We start from the raw sequence: 20,227 nt of genomic DNA, 5'->3' as shown, positions 1-20,227 counted from the left end.
TGAAGAAAGATCCGATATTTAGCGGAGTGCATGCGGGATGGTAACAGACATGAGTCGACTAAGCAGTCACCAACCATACTTGCCCACACATTTATTGCGAAGCGATGTTGTGCCGCTCGGGAATGCACACCGTATGGATTGTCGTGAGCCCACACATGAGCATTGTGCTGATTGAATAAGCCTTCCCGAGTGAAATAAGACTCATCCATGAACAAAACATAGGCTGTAAAATTCAAGTCTTGAACACTTTCTTGGAGAAACCACTGCGCAAAAGCCACACGTGCAGGATGATCTTGGGGGAGCAGTAACTGAACCCTTTGGAGATGAAAGGGGTGTAAGGAATCGTCATGCCAGACACGCTGTACACTGCAACGAGACACTCCTAAGCAGAGGCAACAGCACGTGTGCGGGTGCCTCTGTAGCCAGGTGGGAAGGAGCAGCAGTGCATAGCACACGCTTTTTGATTAGACTGCGTTTCGAGCCCGTCACCACCAAATACGGAAGATGCGGAAAGGTCAGGGAATGACGGCTGCATATTCCCGGAGCAACATGGTCTTAGTTGCTAATGCTCCTAAAAACCAAACAACAACAACACGGCAAGTGTGCTGGTAGTAGGATTATTCTGGACGGCATTCAACACACTTTCTTCCATGGCAGGAGTTCGCGTCGAACGTGGTCTGCCCGCACTACTCCTGTTACCTCTAAATGACCCATAATTGCACAAATTTTGATGCACATGTGCAAACAAACGGTGGTCTGGTATATGTATGTCTGGGAAGCGTTCTCCATAAATTCGTTGAACGGCTCGTCCATTACCCTCTGCTAATCCATACACTAGGTACATGTCTGCCAGCTCACAGTTCGTATATCAATGCTCTTCGTGCGGTGACTACTGCTTGAATGAGTAAACCAGAAATTTTCCCTCTTGCGAACTGATGAACAGCACCGTGTACCGACTTACGGTGATGTTTCCGGTTATGGGTTCCTCTGCGATTCACATTCCTTTAGATGTTACCTACATCCCCTAAACGTTTGTATCAATATTTTTGAGACACCCTGTATTTATCAATAATATTGATAAAGTTATATCAGGTTTAATGTCCAAGTTTACAGATGATACAAAGGTTGGCAGGGTTGTTAACGACAATAAAGACATTATGCTACTCCAACTGGATCTAGATAAGTTGGGCAAATAGGTAGCAATAACCGAAGAGAAACATACCAACTGTGTGGTACTACATTCAGGGAAGTGGAAAGTGAAAAGACCTGGGGGTAATTGTGCAGTCAAATATGAAGTTTGCTGACTAGTGCAGATGGGCTGCCAGGGCAGGTCATGGAGTCTTGTCAATGATATATATAGGAATTTTGCTAGCAGGGAGAGGGATGTGATTATCCTGTTATACAAGGCAATGGTCAGGCCACACCTAGAGTGCTGTGTACAGGTCTGGAGGCCACACTTTAGGAAGGACGTAAAGTTGCTAGAATGAGTACAAAGAAGGGCAACAAGATTGGTGAGGGGAAAGGGGTGCTCTTACCAAGAAAGGCTTAAGTTCTGCAAATTGCATAGCCTGGAGAGTAGGCACCTGCAAGGTGATATGATTGTGGTGTATAAGACCGTGAATGGGTTGAGCAAGCTGAATGCTGATGGGAATCTTCATCTTGCTCAGAATTAGAACCTGAGGGGGCACAGATTCGAATTGAGGAAAGACAGCTGTAAAATACATGTGTGGAAATTTGCCTTTAGCCAGTGGGTAGTTGATTGGTGGAACAGACTTCCATCTTTTGTTGTGGAAGTTGATAGCCTAAATAAATTTAAGGCTGAGCTGGACAGGCAATTTGGAACAAATGGAGGGGTGAAATGGGAGAATTTTTTTTTTTGGCTGATGCTCCATAAGCTTGCATCGTATGCCTCTACTAAAGTTAATGCTACGGCAGGATCATCTTTACAAGACTGCAGTTATAATTCAGACACAGCATGGTTTTCTTAAGGGGGAAGTCTTGTCTGACCAATTTTTTTTTTTTTTTTTTTTTTTTTTGAAAACCCCAAATATGAGAGGTATTAGCGCCTGTAGTACTTAGTACTGTGCTTGGGTTGGAGGTTGAGAAGACGAAAGAAGATATTTGTTGACATTAGACTTCAACTTCCGTAAACTGTAATTTTCAGGAAAAATTTACGAAAGAAGGTTCTTCCACAAAACAGCAGCTGAATGAATAAATGAGGAAGATAAAAAGTTGGTTCAGTTAGTTTGAAGTTGGACAATAAATGGATGTTGGCTGGTGGCAGCATGTGTTCAGACTGTTTTGAAAGAAAGAGCGGGAATTATAGAAAAGGCATAAAGCAGAAACAGTACGTCTATGAGACAGCGAGTGGAGAGACTCTGTTAGAGATGATCGTTAATTTACCTAACTGCCCTCTTCTGAATGGAATCTAGAAGACTGAGAGAGGTTTTGAGGGCACCGCCCCAGATGTAGGAACAATATTCTATGGTAGAGTGGATTTGCTATTAGAAGAATAGAAGTCAGGGTAATCCCCAAAAGAGATATATCATCTTGCCTAGAAATCAGAGTGCCACCAAAGATAACCATAGGAGCAGAAGAATCCTTTTTGTGAGATATAAGACAAGGCTTGAGTTTTAGAAGGATTGAAATCAACTAAGTTGTCTTTGCCCCACTGGAGAATTACTTGGAGATCGGTATTTAAGGAATTGGTAGTGAATATTGAAGAAGTTGAAGCTGATTGAGCAGGGCTAGGTTTCTCAAACTGGAAAGTGGAATGCAATGTGCTATCATTGGCAAAACTATCGATAGGATTTCCAGTTAATGGAAGAAGGTCATTAATATACAAGAGGAAAAGAGTGGGGGAAACAAATGAACCTTGGGGGACACAAGCTTTAGTGGAGAAGTTAGAAGATAGAGAGCCATCTACCATCACCCTCAGTGAGGAATAAGAGAGAGAAAACTGGATAACTAATTACAAAAAACAGTTGGCAAACCATAAGATGGAACTTCGTTTAGAAGACTGTATAAGTGTGTACAGCTCCTGGTCAGGAAATTACGATCCCTCATCTCTAGAGTGAAAACACCAGTTTCCACCATACTACAAAGTGGACTAGTCTACCGCATTTCTTGCCGTGACTGCACTGGTTTCTACATCGGAGAAACTGGCTGAAGGCTCAGCAAATGTATCTCAGAACACGAAAGAGCCATCCGCTTAGCAGACAGAGAACACTTGGCCATTGCTGAGCACTTCTGGTCAACCCCACACGACATTAAACCGCGCCACGATCTCATGGTTCTCAATCGGTCCCACCATTACCGATGCCGCACCTGGTTGGTGTCATTGCATATCACGTGCTATAGTACTCCAGTCAACAGAAGCAGTGGATGTCGTGTCCACCCTATTACTAACACAACCATTCTCACGACTGATAAAAGTTGGCAACATTCAAATACGTCACAACCACAGGCTTCAACTTCAAATAGTTAATTGTTACATCATGCAGTTTACTGTGCACGACTGGCACTATATGCTCTTAAGTTCTACATTCCTAAACTTTAAGTTCAACTGATGAAGGTTATCATAATAACTGAAAGCTTTTTGTAATGTATGTATTTAACATATTCTGTTTTACTCTTTAACATTAAACCTGTCATTTATTTTATTTTACTTGCCGTTTCACTCTGTGCTATATAATAGATTATACAGAATGAATCCAGAGCACACAGGCCTCTTTACCAATGTTGTTTAGAAGACCTTTATGCGAAACATGATCAAAAGCCTTTGAGATGTCAAGAGCAACTGCATGTGTTTCACTGAACTTTTCCATTGAATTTGTCCATAAATGGGTACTATAAGCTGGAATATCACCAATGGATCCCCAGTGATGAAATCCATACTGGCGATCGTTGATCAGACAGAAGGTTTCTAGGTAGTTTAAGAGTTGGCAGTTAATTGATTTCTCCATTACTTTAGAAAGAGTAGAAGTAACTGCAATGGGGCGATAATTGGATGGGAGGGATTTGTCACCCTTTTTAGGAACTGGCTGGATATGAGCAAATTTCTAAGCAGAAGGAAAAACACCTTTGGAATAAGAAAGTGAAAAAAGGTGGCAAAGAACAGGAGTAAGTTCAGGAGCACAGGTTTTGAGAACAAGTGGAGAAATACCATCAGGACCTGGAGCTTTCTGAGCATCAAGTTTCATCAAAATCCTTCTGACATCATTTTGACGGAAGACAACAGGAGGCACTGAATGGAGCGTGTTGGGAATGGTGGGAGGTGTTTTACCAAGATCATTAATACATGAATTGGAAGAAAAATGGGATGCTAGCAGGTCAGTTTTATCCTTGGCTGAACTGACAACAGAACCATCTGGTTTTGACAGAAGTGGGAGCACAGATGGGCAAAAGTTTCAGCCAATTGCTTTGGCAAGAGACTAGAATGCTCAGCTCCCATTAGGGCAAGAAACAAGTTTTCTACTCTTAGCCTGTTTAAAATCTAGTTTAGACTGATTAATAACTGCTTTACAATTGTTGCAAGCTTTGGTGTAGGCAGAAAATGAAATTGAAGAATTCGAAACCAGCCAATTATGATATGCAACATTCTTCTTTTGAATCTGCTTTATTGGTAAACCAAGGTACGAGATTTTAAAATGGAGTGTGGAATAAAGGATTCCATTCCTACAAGAATAATTTCACTGACACAATCTGAGCAAATGTTGACATCAGAAGTTTTGAAAAGTAATACGACCAAGGAAAAGAAGAAGAAGAAATCTCGCAGGTCATCCCATTTTGCATTTTTGTAATGTCAAACAACACGAGGTTGGGAAAAGCCACGAGATAAAGATTCCACTTGAGAAGAGGCAATCACCAAGTTGTGATCTGAGGTGCGTAAAGAACCACTCACTTCAACCGTGTACTTAGTAGGGTTGTTTGTGAGAAAAAGATCAAGCGCGTTGGCTGTATGGTTAGGATTGTATGGTAGGTAAATGAACAATCTGTGTGAGGTCATTAATAATTGCAAAAGCCTTAGCATCTCGACAAGCTGGGTTTGTGTTAATACAGAACGGAAGCCAGTTGGAGTTGTGAATATTAAAATCACCATGGAAAATTACATCACTGTTGGGAAAGTTGGACTGGATACAGTCAAGTTGCAAAGGGAGGAAGTCAAAGAGCTCCAAGTGATTAGTGGATTTGGGAGAACAGTAGAGACAACAGATGAATTTGACTGAATGAGGTAGAGAGATTTTAAGCCAGAGAAGATCGAAAAGAGGAGATTTCAAATTAACAAGTCTCTGACAGGGAATATCGGTGAAAAGAATCATACAGTGAATTATTTGGGCAACTGAGATCAGCAGTAGTTGAATCAACTGATAACTGAGATTCTGTCAAAAAAAGTACAAGGGGTTTGGCTGACTGCAAGTGTAAATGGACATCGTTGAGATTAGAACTGAGACCACGTATGAACTAGGAACCACGTAATGAACTAGGAAGTGTTTGAGAGGTTTAGATCTTTTTGCAGATAAGCTTACTCTATTAGTTTGACAATTCACGGTGTAGTCAACAGTAAGAAAAAGTGTGGGGGGAGACATGCTGTATTAAGTAATAAAATTTTTGGATATGGCATACACATGGTAAAAATATACCCTGATCCTTGACATAACATTGCCTCGACAATGCCCCCTCCCCCACATAGTGACTGGAGGGTCTGAGTAGTGTGTATGGGGGGGGGCATTGTATTGGTAGCAAGATTATACACTAGCTGATCTGGAAGCCTCCTAGAGAGTTAACAATAGGTTCGGTCCAGTGTTGCTGGCCTGTGAACACTGTTTTACAGCTGTAACTTTGAAATGTAAGGAAGATTGGATCTTGCCATGATGTCCTCATAACCTCAAAAGTCATCAGTCATACTGCATGATGGAAAAGATGGGAAGTGTTGACTGGAACTTAGCTCTGGAGATTAAACTTGGGTTCCACCACTTCAAGCCTCCAATAAGTAAAGTGGTGGTATTGTACCGGGTGATGAGTCATCTACCACCTAGTATTGCCTGGTAACACAGAGGGGCCGCATTCCTTCATGTGGTGTGGATGCCACATCTCGACCCCTGCTTATGTTGGTTCACACCTGGGTGGTCACCCACAGTGTGCTTGCACATGGGAGTTACTACCCAGGATTACTAACAGTCCCATCATTGTGAATGTGCAAGCAGAGGATTTGGCTGTCACAGACAATCTGAACTTCACTGAATTTTTGTCCACTTGACTTGAGTGTCACCTAAATATCAGTCCAATCAGCACTTTAGACTCCCAGGTCGTAAGTACAGCTTGTCTGGCATATCTGAGAGAATGTCTGCGATAACCTCAAGGACCAATTTGATTGGATACTATGATGTGGTCATAAAGGAAACTGGATGCAAAAAAAAATAATTTTAATATCATATAGATTTTAATATCATAATATTAAATATTATTAATAATCATAATAATTCATAATAATAATAATCATAATAATTCATAATAATAATAATCATAATAATAATCATAATAATATTATGATTATTAATCATATTAATAATCATAATAATAATAATCATAATAATAATCATAATCATTATCATAATATTATTAATAATATTAATTTTAATATCATAATATCACACCTAGAGTACTGTATACAGGTCTGGAGGCCTCATTTCAAGAAGGATGTAGAGCTGCTGGAACGAGTACAGAGAAGGGCAACAAGATTAGTGAATGGAACAAAGGGGTGCTCTTACGAAGAAAGGCTTAAGTTTTGCAAATTACAGTGTCTGGAGACTAGGCACCAGCGAGGTGATCTGATAGAGGTGTATAAAGACTTGAATGGTTTAAGCATGCTCAATGCTGATGGGATTCTTCCTCTAGCTCAGAAAAATCACCTGAGAGGGCATAAATTCAAATTGAGGAAAGACAGATGTAGGATAGACGTGCGGAAATTTGCCTTTAGCCAGCGGGTGGTTGGTTGGTGGAACAGACTGCCATCCCTTGTGGTGGAGGTTGATAGCCTAAATAAGTTTAAGGCTCAGCTGGACAGGTATTTTGAACGAACAGAGGGGTGAAGTGGAAGTGGGTTTTTTTTTTTTTGGCTGATGCTGCATGAGCTTGCTTTCTTGCATCAAATGCCTCTACTAATGCTAATGCTAATATACTTAGATTTCAGGAAAGCTTTTGATACTGTTGCACTTGGAAGACTATAGCAGAAATTGGAGCAGTTTGGCATTAAGGGCAAGTTACTGCTATGGATAAAGGGATAGTTCAGTGGGAGAAGACAGAGTGATAATCAATGGATTTGAGAAATAATGAGAAACTATTTGAGAAATAATGTTATTAGTGGAGTTGCCCACTGTTCGACGTTGGGCCCATTGCTGTTTTCTATATTTATTACTAGAATGATATAGATGAAGGTTGGCAGTGTTGTTAATGACAGTAAAGACAGTATGCTACTGCACCAGGATCTAGAGAAGTTGGGCAGAGAAGTGGCAACTGAAGTTTAACATTGGCAAATGAAAATTTCTGCATACGAGTAGCAGTAACCCCAGAGGGACGTATCAACTATGTGGTACAACACTGAGGTAGTGGAGAATTAAAAAGACCTATTTGTGCAGTCAGATATGAAGTTTTCTGAGCAGTACAGACAGGCTGCGAGAGAAGGTAATGGGATTTTGCGGCGTCTCCATAGCCAGGTGGGCAGGGTCAGCAGTGAGTAGCACACACTTCTTGATTAGACTGGGGTTCAAGCCCGTGCCCATCAAATACGGAGGATGCGGAAAGGTCAGGGAACGACCACTGCATATCTCCCCGGAGCAATATGGCCTTAGTTGCTGATGCTCCTAAAAACCAAATAACAAACAAATAAACAATGGGATTTTGCCAATGATATACAAGAATTTTGCTAGCAGGGACAAAGAGGTGATTATCCCTTTGTACAAGGCAAAGGTTAGGCCACACCTTGAGTATGGCCCCATTTTAGGAAGGATGTTGAAGTGCTGGAAAGAGTACAGAAAAGGGCAAGATTGCTGAGAGGAACAAAGGTTGCCCTTACCAAGAAAGGCTTAAATTCTGCAAATTACAATGTCTGGCAACTAGGCACCTCCAAGGTGATCTGATTTTTTTTTTTTTTTTTTTTTTTATGAAAACCCCAAACACGAAAGGTATCAAAACCTATAGTACTTAGTACCATGCATGGGTTGAAGGAGAAGTATGGGGGGAGGGGGATGCCGGAAACTTTGCTCCAGAGATTAAACATGGGTTTCACCACTTCAAGCCTCCAATAAGCAAAGTGGTGGTATTTCACCGGTTGATGAAAGTCATCTACCATTGAGATGTATAAGGCTGGAATGGTTTGAGCAAGTTCAATGCTGATTCTTCTTCTTGCTCAGACTATGCACATGGGGGAGAAGCTGAAAGTCAAATTGAGGAATTATAGTTGCAGAATAGATCTACTGAAATTTTCCTTTACCAGTGGGTGGTTGATTGCTGGAACAAACATTTTGAGCGAATGGATGGGTGAAATGGGAAGTGGTTATTTTTTTGGCTGATGCTGTATAAGCTTGCTTCTTGCATCATTTGCCTCTACTAATGCTAAATCAAGGAGATCAGCAGATTTTCAGAATTTCCTTTTCTTTTCTTCAGCATTTATATTCTTTTTAACCTAATACTTTGTCTGTTACTAAAAAACTGTTATAATGATTATCTTTCTGATTTTTCAGCTCTCAACTATAGTAGATTTTCACTATACATCTGGACCTGAACAGGTCCAGATGTATAGTGAAAATATGCACGCATGAATGCACAAGTTTTATTTTCAGTACTGATAATTTGCTGTAAAATAAACTTTTTGGATTTATAGAGCAACTTAAAAAAATAAATTCTTCTTTAATTTCACTAAAAAACTCATTGTAATTAAAATGTGCAAGGGCTGCTTACCGTGTAAATCTAGGTGCCGAAGAAAGCAAAGCTGGTGAGTGAGTCGCAAAATGTCTATCAAAAGGTCCATGGCCTTTACTCTTTTGCATTTGTAAAAGTTCCTGTTGCCAACGTAAAGTTTCTGCTGCTTCCTTAATGTGACGAGGTGGTGATCCTAGAAGACTTGGCCTTTTATGATGGTGTCTAGGAGGCGACGATATTACATCTTCTGTACCACTTCCTCCATCATGCTCTTCCTCTTGTCTGCAGGACTCTAAGTACTGAAATATGAATAAACTGTCACTGAAAAGTAATTTTACTTTTTAAAATCCTCTCTAAAACAGGTAATAAATTTAAAGGTTACTGAAGAAAATAAACAAAATGACTTCAGTCAATTTATTTCTGAATTAGTATAATTATACTAAGAACAATCTTAATAAAAACTTTCTGTTAATGCCAACAATGGAAATTTACAATAAAAAGCAAATCAGCAGAATAAAAAAGTTTTTGATATACAGGCATCCCTTGTTTAGCAGGTTTTCATATAGTGTGACTTTTGCATAGTTTTCAAACTGAGGAACTTTTGTTTAGTGCAAAATTCTCAATGTTTCATGCATCTCCATTTTTCTTCATATGAATGTCTGATGGAAGGTTGTATACACTTAATCTCAACCTAAAGATTATATACATCACCATGATTATTGTTTCACTAACAAAATTCAACCAAAGCTTAGTTAATTTCAAGATTAAAGTCAAGACCACATTCCATTACTGTTTACATATGACACAGAAAGAAAAGAATAATGGAGTATATGAATTAGTGTTTTGGTGTGTATTTTTGGATCAGCAGCAATGTGTGTACTGCATGTAGTTTGTGTGGATTTGTCATAGTGTTATGAGTAGCTTCATGTATTAAAATGTAGAAAACAATTATTCAAAATTAAAATTATCAAAATCACGTATCACCTTTCATTACTTTGCTTCTGTGTCAGTCTTCTATCACGTATGATGCAGTGTCAATTGCTTATTACGTTTCTGCTCTGGGAATTTCTTAAAATTATTTGTAACTTACATTTTAAAGGAGTTTATCCCTCACTACATCTTCAAAAAGACCATCTTCTTTAGTTCCTTGTTTTGGCAAGAAGAAATGTATTGATTTAGAAATGGAACTTGCAGTGCTCAAGCACCTTTTAAAAGGATGATTGTGTGATTGATGTTACTAATCAATGGGGTTGGCCGAATTAACTATGTATACTATAAACAAATACAGACAAAATAAAGAAGAGCAGTCAGGATGCAATTTCACATTAAATGAGAAAAGGCAGCATTTTCATAGATTGATGAGGGAGAAAATGGCTGTCTCAATAACAAACAATCTTTATTGAAGACCAAACATCACAAGTCCTATTGAACACAATGTCACTTCAAGAGAAAACCAAGGGTCTCTTTGAAAATTTAAAAAGTGAATCAAGTAGTGAATCCACTGAAAGTTAAGGCAAGCTCTACAGGTTTAGGCATTTTTTTTTTTTTTTTTTTTAAAGGGTTGATTTTAAACAACTTGAAATTAACTGGTGAGGGGATTGTGTTGATTTTGAAGCAACAGAAGTATATTGTGAAACTTTGCAAACTACTGTAGAAGGAGGAGGATATTAATCATATTAAGTTTTTAAATGTAGATGATACTTTCTTTTTTTGAAAAAAAAAAAAAAAAAATGTCCAGAAGAACTTTTAATTCCTGTAAGGAAAAGTCCACACAGGAGTTTAAGGAGGGAAAAGATATGATAACTGTTCTTTTAGGAGAAAACGAAACGCTGAAGGGTATTTTAAATTAAAGCCCAGGCTAGTTTATCACTGAAAGCATCCAAGCACTCTTAAAGGATATAAGGAAGCCTCTCTTTTTATTATGTGGTTATCAAATCAGAAGAGATGGGTAATGTGGAAGATCTCTGAAGAATGGTTTACTTCTGCCCTGCTGTAGTGAAATATTGCAAAAATAATATCATCATAAAGCTTTGTTGCTTCTTGACAGTGACCATGGACACATTAGAGCTGAATCTGTCCCCCACACAGCAGTTTTGATCCAACCAATAGATCAAGGTGCAATTAAAAATTTAAGGCAAACTAATTTCTTTTCATCTAGGCTAATGTTCTCTTTTAAAAGGAAACATTAGGGTAGGTGAAAAGAAATTAGTTCTTTTAAAAGAAAACATTAGCTCAGATAATTTGAAGGTGTTGGTTAGTCAATGGATCAAGAATTTTGGAGAAATTATATCATGTATGCCATTAGCAATATGGCAATATCAGAGAAATACTGGGGTGAAATCAAACAATCAACAATGAATTTAGTGTGGCAAAAATGTAAGATTTACATGGCGTTAATGAACAAATAGCTATAATAATTGGCATTGTTAAACTTTCAAAAGATGTGGGCTTCAATAAGGTTAAGGAAAGATATATGATAGAGTTGTTAAATTCACATAGTGAAGCTCTATCAAATGAAGACTTCCTTGAAGTGGAGAGGGCAAAAGAGATGATTACGATTTCAGATGAGGGGATATAAAAAAAAAAAAAAAAAACACTGAAGCACAGATCACTTAAATTACAAAGAAACTGGGCTGAATTTTCACTTTAACTAATGAGACAATAAATTAGTGAAGAGATGGATCCTTCTCCCTATAAAGTTTACAGGTAAATTTATAGGAAGAAGAAGTTTAGTACTATAGAAAGTAAACTAACAAAAGTAATAAAGTCACCTCCAGTATGAACTTCCAATAAATCCATGCAATAATTTCTTCATTTTTGATAATGTTAATCATTTTTTCTCGTTTTACAGTTTAATTTTATTTTTTATATTTTTAGTTTTACTTAACTATTCTGATTTCTATACAGTTAATTCAAAATAATAATTTAGTGGCTAACTACAGAAGAAAAAAAAAATTACAGTGACAACTTTTCATGACATCATACATGAAAAGTTTAAGTAGGGATGTACCTTATTGTATGCATCATTGTTTCATGTATTCTGATTGAAAAGTATTTCATTTAGCATGGCAATTTTCTGAAAAATATCTAATTTGCTAAATGAGGAATAGCTGTATTTGGAAAAGGACACTTATAAAATCATGTGAAGAACATATTTCATTGTGTGAATCATATAAGGCATTTTATAGGAACAATTTGGAATAATACAATATTTTAAATTTAATGCCTAAAAGTTGAAGCACTATTTTGAGAGCCTTCATCAGTGATTAACGTATATTCATTCACAAAGAAACTATTTACAAGTTCCTTATATTCCAGTCTAAGGTTACTATGCACTCTTTAGATGGGAATATTAATTTAATATGTTTGTTTGTTATTTGGATTTTAGGAGCATTAGCAACTAAGGCCATATTGCTCCGGGATATGTGGTGGCCATTCCCTGACCTTTCTGCATCCTCTGTACTTGGTGGCGATGGGCTCGAACCCCGGTCTAATCAAGAAGCGTGTGCTACGCACTGCTGCTCCTTCCCACCTGGCTACGGAGGCGCCTTTAATTTAATATAATTAATTTCTTGGATTTATGCAAGACATTAAAATTCAATGAGAAGAATTGAGAATCCTGCTAGCAAGGGGATTATCTTATCTGGATGTTAATTAGTTGAAGATATGATCAACAATGACATCCAGGTTCTGAAAACTGTGTGTGCGTGTGTGTGTGTGTGTGTGAGAAGACAAAGGCTACCTGCAGGTTCTGTTGTACTACAGTGCTTTTGGGTAACTAATGCATAGAAAGAGAGCTCTCTTGGATGCCACTCTGGCAGATTTAATCCTGAAAGCTTCTTTTGAGGTGGTCAAGCTGGACTTGTCATCTATGCTCATTCTTGTGTATTGATGAACTCCATGGAAGGAGGGATAAGATAAGATCCTATGGGAGGGTAAGCTGAAAGTAGGAGAGGATGAAGGAAAGGGGTAAGGGAAGTACCCGTCTCCTCCCCCTGGCTGGGGAGGAGAGTAAAAGAAAATCAGGTTAGAGTGCTCGGTTTGATTGCCAATGTGGCTTGTGGTAGAGAGGTTGCTGGTGTCACCAAAGCCTGTTTGGAGTCTTGCATGGGATCAGGTCCCGTTTGATCTTGCCGGCAGATTCAGTTGCAGATATCAGCCTGATGGAACTTGGACGAAAGAAGTGAATTTAAGTTCAATTGAGCTTCGATGAGGTTGGCGGTTTATGCTAGGTGGTCTATTTAATATTCCTTTCAGTAACAGTTGTTTGGTTTTTTCCATTGAAATTTGTAGTTTGTGCATGTTGCACCATTCAGATAGATCAGCTAGGATCGTGTTGGCTTGGGCCTCCAGGTCACGCCTAGAATTTCCAAATATGGGCACAGCCAGATCATCCACATAGGCTTTGACAGCATTGTTGTGTTGTAGTGTTAGCCACCCGTCAAAGACCGCATTATAGCAATAGGGGCCTAGAACTGTTCCAAAAGAAGAGGTGCAAGAATCACTTTCACCTCTGCCTGTGGCTGGTTAATCTATTAGTCTGTGTATTCCTTCAAACTAGCAGTTTTCAAACCCACCTATCGCTGCCTCCATAGCATCAGCAAATATTCTTGCATCCCTTCTATTTAAGTGTGTCCTTCCCTGAAAAAAACAGTTTCTCCTAACAAACACAGGCCATGCTGAGGAAAAATTCTACCCCATGAGCATTGCACATTCTCTCCAAATCAATTGACAAGGCTCTCCACATGTACTCTCTCCTATCGTGTCTGGGCAGAATTGCAGACACTTTCAAATTCAATTCTTACTCACAATGTTTTTCCCAACATTGCCCTGTAATTGTGAAAGCTAACGGATCCACCATATTTCTTGGAAGACAAACCCCTTATGTCCATAAGTAGTAAAAAAATACAAGATTATCATCATCATCATACACATCCCAGCAGTAAATCTCTATGATTCCCAGTGGCTTACCTTTTATTTCTTGAATTTATTCAAGACTAGACAAATTATTAAAGGGGATGGATAGGTGAAATGGGAAGTTTTTTTTTTTTTTTTTTTTTGTATCATTTGCCCACTAATACTAACAAAAAAAACAAAACAAAACTTCCCATTTTTATCCTGGGTGCCTAATCTTCTAGATCTGAACATATTTAATATGTTTGAGATATATTATATTTGAAAGTGCAATTTTGCTTTGCAGCTCACTACTGACCATAATACACCAACTTACAAATATCCTGATGAATGAATGATAAAAATGTGGAGCTAAACTTCCTGAGGCACTTACTGGAACACATACTATGACATGTACGGGCTGCAATTTGAACAAAGGGTGGCTCTACTAGATACTGAATAAAGAGTTCTAATTTTTTGGTCAGTAAGTATATGTTAAAATTTTCTTTATCTAATCGGCCTCCGTAGCCGAGTGGGCAGGAGCGGGAGTGCAGTAGCACACGCTCTTTGAGTAGACCGGGGTTCAAGCCCCTGACTGCTGAATACGGTCGATCTGCCAACCCGCACTGGACCAGCGTGGCAGATTATGGTCCATTTCCCTCAGCATGAATTGTTGAGGAGGCTTCCATCCTGCAGTGGGTTGATAATGGCTGCACTTTACTTTTTTTTTACTTTTTATCTAAAAAGTACTAGTAAATATAAATTTTAATATCACTATAATTAATTCTTGTCTTGAATTAATTCTTATAATTAATTCTTGTCTAAAGAGTAGAATATAAAAATTAAAATACTTTATTTACAAAATAAAAATACATAAGAATCCTAAAATTTGAGTACAGACAAGTGGTATTTTATATTTTATTATGTACAAGTAAAGTACATAATAAAATACCACTGAAATACAGAACAAATTTTAATCTTTTCACATGCATTCCAATATGTAATACAATAGAACCCGGATAGGAAATTCTCGTATAAGAAGTTTTCCTCTGTACTAGGTTTGGTTTCTTAATTCCCAATTTCAACTCTGTATATTCTAATGTATTATTTTCCTGTGTAAAAATTTTCCCACATAAAAAGTAGGTGATCAAGAACACACGGTGTATTATTATAATGACATTTTCCCACTTAATGTTTTTTAAATATAGAAATTGTTTATTTTATATAAACAATATATAACCTTTTGATAATTGAACAAGTTAGTGCATAGCATCATTTTAGTCGTAATAAATCACCAAAGTAGGTGAAATGGCATAGTTTTTTACATTTCATATTGTGAATGCCCTCACAAGTTGCCCAGATATTGCACTACCTCCAATAAACAAAGCTACACACTAGAGAAGACTAACATTACTTATTCTCAGCAGATGCTACCATCCAGGGGTGATGGTATCTGTCGAGAATCCACTGGTGAAGTGTTGCCTATTTGAGAATCCACCATCGAAGGTAGTTCAATATCAGGGCAACTTGTTATGAAAGCATTCACAATATGAGATATAACAAAAATGATGCCATTTCACCTACTTTGGTGATTTATTATGAACTTAAATGATTCTATGCACTAACTTGTTCAATTAGTGGATTTTCTGTAGTGAGAGACTTTCTGTGCTAAAACCTGTTTAGTTTAAATATAATGGAATTGACATATTGCAATTGTTGTAGTAGTAGTAGTAGAAGTAGTGGCATTTGATGCAAGAAAGCAAGTGTACGAGCTTATGCAGCATCAGCCAAAAAAAATCACACCATTACCTCCAAATGCCTGTCCAGTTCCTCCTTAAATTTATTCAACCTATCAACTTCCACAACGACAGATGGAAGTTTGTTCCAGCAATTAACCACCCACTGGCTAAAGGCAAATTTCCGCACATCTAATCTACATCTGTCTTTACTTCATTTGAATTTATGACCCCTTAGGTTCGTAATCTGAACAAGTGGAAGGATCCCATCAGAATTCAGCGTGCTCAACCCATTCAAGGCCTTATAGACCTCAATCAGATCACCGCGCAGGTGCCTAGTCTCCAGCCACTGCAATTTGCAGAAATTAAGCCTCTCTTGGTAAGAGAATCCCTTCATTCCCCTCACCAATCTTGTTGCCCTTCTCTGTACACGCTCAAGTAAATCTACATCCTTCCTAAAATGAGGCCTCCAGACCTGTACGCAGTACTCAAGGTGTGACATGACCATTGCCTTATACAGAGGGATAATCACCTCCTTTTCCCTGCTAGCAAAATTCCTATATATCATTGACAAAACCCCATGACCTGCCCTGGCAGCCTGTCTGCATTGCTCAGAGAACTTCATATCTGACTGCACAATTACTTCCAGGTCTTTTTCATTTTCTACCACCTTAAGTGTAGTACCACACAGTTGGTACGTTTCTCTGGGGTTACTTCTACCCATATGCAGTACTTTGCATTTGTCAAGGTTAAACTTCAGTTGCCACTGCTTAGCCCATCTGCCCAAATTATCTAGATCCTGTTGCAGTAGTACACTGCCATTACTGTCATTAACAACCCTGCCAACCTTTGTATCATCTGCAAACTTCGACATTAAGCCTGATATACCTTCATCAATATCATTGATAAATATACAAAACAACAGTGGACCTAACACCGAACCCTGTGGGACTCCACTAATAACATTAGTCCAAGAAGAGCAGCACCCATTGATTACCACCCTCTGTCTTCTCCCACTTAACCATCCTTTTATCCATTGTAGCAACTTACCCTTAATACCATTCTGCTCCAATTTGTACAATAGTCTTCCATGCACAACAGTGTTAAAAGCTTTCCTGAAATCCAAATATATGATATCAAAATTATTTTTTGCATCCAGTTCCTTTGTAACCACATCATAATATCCTATCAAATTTGTCAGACAAGACTTCCCCTTAACAAACCCATGCTGTGTCTGAATTATTGCTGCAGTCTTGTCTAGATGATCCTGCAATGCATCTTTAACCAGTGACTCCATTATTTTACCCGGAACAGAAGTAAAACTAACTGGTCTGTAATTACTCATGTCACCCTTCAATCCCCCTTTGTGAATTGGGGATACATTTGCACATCTCCAGTCCGTGGGAACCTCCCCTGAGTCCAAGGATGCTCTCATAATTATGGCTAAGGGTTTGCTTAGTTGCTTTGCCGCCTCCTTTAATATAACTGGATAGATTACATCCACCCTAGGTGCTTTTCTTATGTTTAACTTCAACAATTTCTCCTCCACTTTGCTTTCAGTTATTTCAAAATCATTAAGTATCCTGCTACAATTTGATAACCTTCTGCCATTTTCAAACCTTAATAATTCCTCATGTGTGAATGTAGATGCAAAATACTCATTCAGTTTGTTTGCTATCTGAGCAGGATCATCAACAGTCGAACCATCGATGTCAAGTGGATCCTTTTAGAGTTTATATAAGTAAAGAAATCCTTGCTGTTTTTCTTAGCATCTTTTGCCAAGAATTTCTCGTAATCTGCCTTCGCCTGGCTAACCTCCTTTGTCACCTGATTACAGACTTGCTTATATCTGTTATCGATATCCATAATTGGATACGTCGACCACATTAAGCATTAAGTTCTGATGGTCGTGAACAGTTCTGAATTACTTAGCGGATTGTTGCTCTGTCTTATTGTAATTGTGACCTTTTAAGGTATATTAAAACTCCAAAAGAGCTCTTTCTTCCTTGGTAATGAGTTTAATGAAGACAATATTAAGCAATTAGAAATCCTCAGTTTAAAAATGTTTCCCATAGGCAGAGTAAAATATTTATAAATTCAGAAATAGTACTTAAAAATGATCTTTAACTTATGATGTGTATCTTTTCATTTTTATTTGTGTAGTTAATATTTCATACCCTTAAGGTCATTTTTCCTTCATAAGAAGTTCTAAACCTCCACTCCCTTGGAAAACGTCTTATCCGGGTTCTATTGTATAACTTTACATTACATGTTATCATTATGCGATTACTTACTGCTTGAAGTTGAACAAAAATGAGAGCAAGGATTATCAGTTTGCTCGGCAAAACTACGTAATTTTTTAAACATGACCTGTAGAGGTAATTGTTTGTTGTATTTAGGCTATTTTTTTTTTTTTGCAAAACCGTGTATTTTAATACTCACATACGGTGATCAGAAATAAAATTTGTTTGCGTCTCATAATAAGATCATCAGCTAAACTAATGCATCTGGCAAATGAAATTTTTAATTCTTGATTTGTCCCTTCATCAGTATTACCATCATTGATGTCTTCACCTTTTTCAGAATGCAAGACCATGTCCACAATTTCACTGTCTATGTTGGAGAAAAACAGGAGCAACATTATCTACACTGAAACATTCCTTGATAGCCTCTTTATCTATCATTACTTCTTCACACATTAATTCTTTTGCATATTTTAACAAGTTATTTACAACTTGCTTTTCATGCAAAACAGCAAAACCTCTAAAATCAGAGATGTCTTTATTATCAAAAAAGGCCGTAGCAGCCTATGCTACCCATTAGACAAAATATCTTGTGGTAGACTTGCCCATGCTTTCTCAGCACCCCATAATGCATCCTTTATATTCAAGTCCCATGCATAAATTCATGCAGTACTGTATGCATAAGTTCATCCTTGCATTTGCAGGAATGGACAATGCCCCGATCCAATTGTTAAATAATAGCTGGAGACAAATACAATTTGAATGCAAATAGATTGCGTAAACATAACCATTTTTTTTTAAAAAAGAATTCTGCATTTGGCTATGCAGGATAGTTGTCTAGCAGCAGAGCACCATCTTATAACCTTACTGTCTTAAAATTATTTTAATCGAATTTAAACGAAAATCATACCTATTAGACCAGCGTTTCCCAAACTTTTTTAGTCACGGAACACTTTTCATCTCACAACACATTCACAGAATACTTTTCATCTTGCAATATATTCACAGAACATTTACGAAACACAAGTTTAGTGAGAGCCGAAGAACTGTTGCTAATATTTTATTACGTATTGAGTACTGTGCATCAGGAGCATCTTTACTTCCAACACATGCAAAGCCGAAATTCAAATAGCTGTCATCATACTTTCATTTTGGTCTTTCATTAATTGGTTCCTGTTTTTTCACTTCAGATTTCTGGGGAACAAAATGCTGAATTTTTCATCCTAACTTTGAAGTGTGGCAACACTGTTTTCGTTTTCATTGACCACAGTTGCACTACTAGAAGTACTTTGCTTCTTGTTTTAAAGTTCCTTTTTTCAACCACAAATCTATGGTCACATATTTTAATAATAATATTTCGAGATACTAATATTTATCAAAAAAAAAAAAACATTATACAAGGAAATGAGTTAAGTTATGATATCGGTTCGCTTCCCCCTCTCCTTCGCAACCCGTGTACTCCGAGCTAAATCGCATACGAATGGCATACTAGATTACCACATTGCTACTTTTTCACGGGTGTCATTTCTCTATGCAAAGTCTGCCAAAATAAAGTGTTCCACAGTCTGTTTGATTATTAGTCTATGCCAGTATACTAATAACCGAAAAAAAAATTATGTTAAATATTATAATAATACAAAAGCAGTGTCTGCTACAAATATGCAAAATTTATTTATTTTATTTTTTTTATTATTAATTACGATTTTTCAAGGAACACTTGTTCACATCTCACAGAACACAGTTTGAGAAACACTGCTTTCGACTAAAGCAGCAAAGCAAAGAGCTCAAAAGCAGCTGGAGTAGTGTGGCTCAGGGGACAAAAGAAGGAGACAGTTCTCTTATCAATCGTGGCTTTATAAAATGTGCATTTTCTTCAGTGTTTGCAGATGTCCCGAATGGGTTACAATACAGCCAGGAGGGATGTCTTTTAATGTGTTTGGTACAAAGAGTGTGAGGAAAGTAAGCATAAACTAAGCATTCTGATGGGCATTTATGACACCTTGAAGAACAGGGCTCATGCCCATGAAGGAATTAAAATGGGGCTCTTCAAGCTCTCAGCTGCCCAACTCAATGCCAGAGCTTACACTTGGGCATTAAACAACACGGCAGCAAACAAAAAGCAGAATGGCTGTTCCTACAGGAGGCAGTTATTGTCAGTGACTCTATTTTCAGAGAAATGGGAAATATATTATGCAAAATGGAGAGATGGAGTAGGACCAGAGTATGTCTCCCAGAGGAAAAAGTTGATGGCACTGTAGAGCAGATATTATCTTTTAATGGCACAAAATGTTGAAATGTTGCACACACTTGTAGAACAGTAGAAGATAAAAGGACTTATTAACACGTACAGGGCAATAGTGAGAAAAAGTTGCAAGTTAGGATTAAATATGAAAAAAGTCTGCAATTCCACTTAGAAATGATAGGGGAGCATTTATC

At 37.8% G+C, this 20,227-nt stretch overlaps 1 protein-coding gene across 1 annotated transcript in view; it reads right to left on the bottom strand.

Moving 5' to 3' along the window:
• Positions 1-20,227, bottom strand: part of LOC150079042 (uncharacterized) — a 231,514-nt gene that overhangs the window by 91,590 nt on the left and 119,697 nt on the right. The window contains exon 8 of the mRNA XM_090382501.1: positions 8,959-9,218. Coding sequence (XP_090238627.1) covers positions 8,959-9,218 — 260 coding nt within the window. The remainder of the gene's footprint in view (positions 1-8,958; positions 9,219-20,227) is intronic.

This window comes from Mastigoproctus giganteus, chromosome 10 (genome assembly GCF_048544385.1).
Source record: "Mastigoproctus giganteus isolate SK-2022 chromosome 10, ASM4854438v1, whole genome shotgun sequence".
NCBI lineage: Eukaryota > Metazoa > Arthropoda > Arachnida > Uropygi > Thelyphonidae > Mastigoproctus > Mastigoproctus giganteus.
Note: the sequence above shows the minus strand (reverse complement) of the source record. Positions and strands in the feature narration are given on the sequence as shown.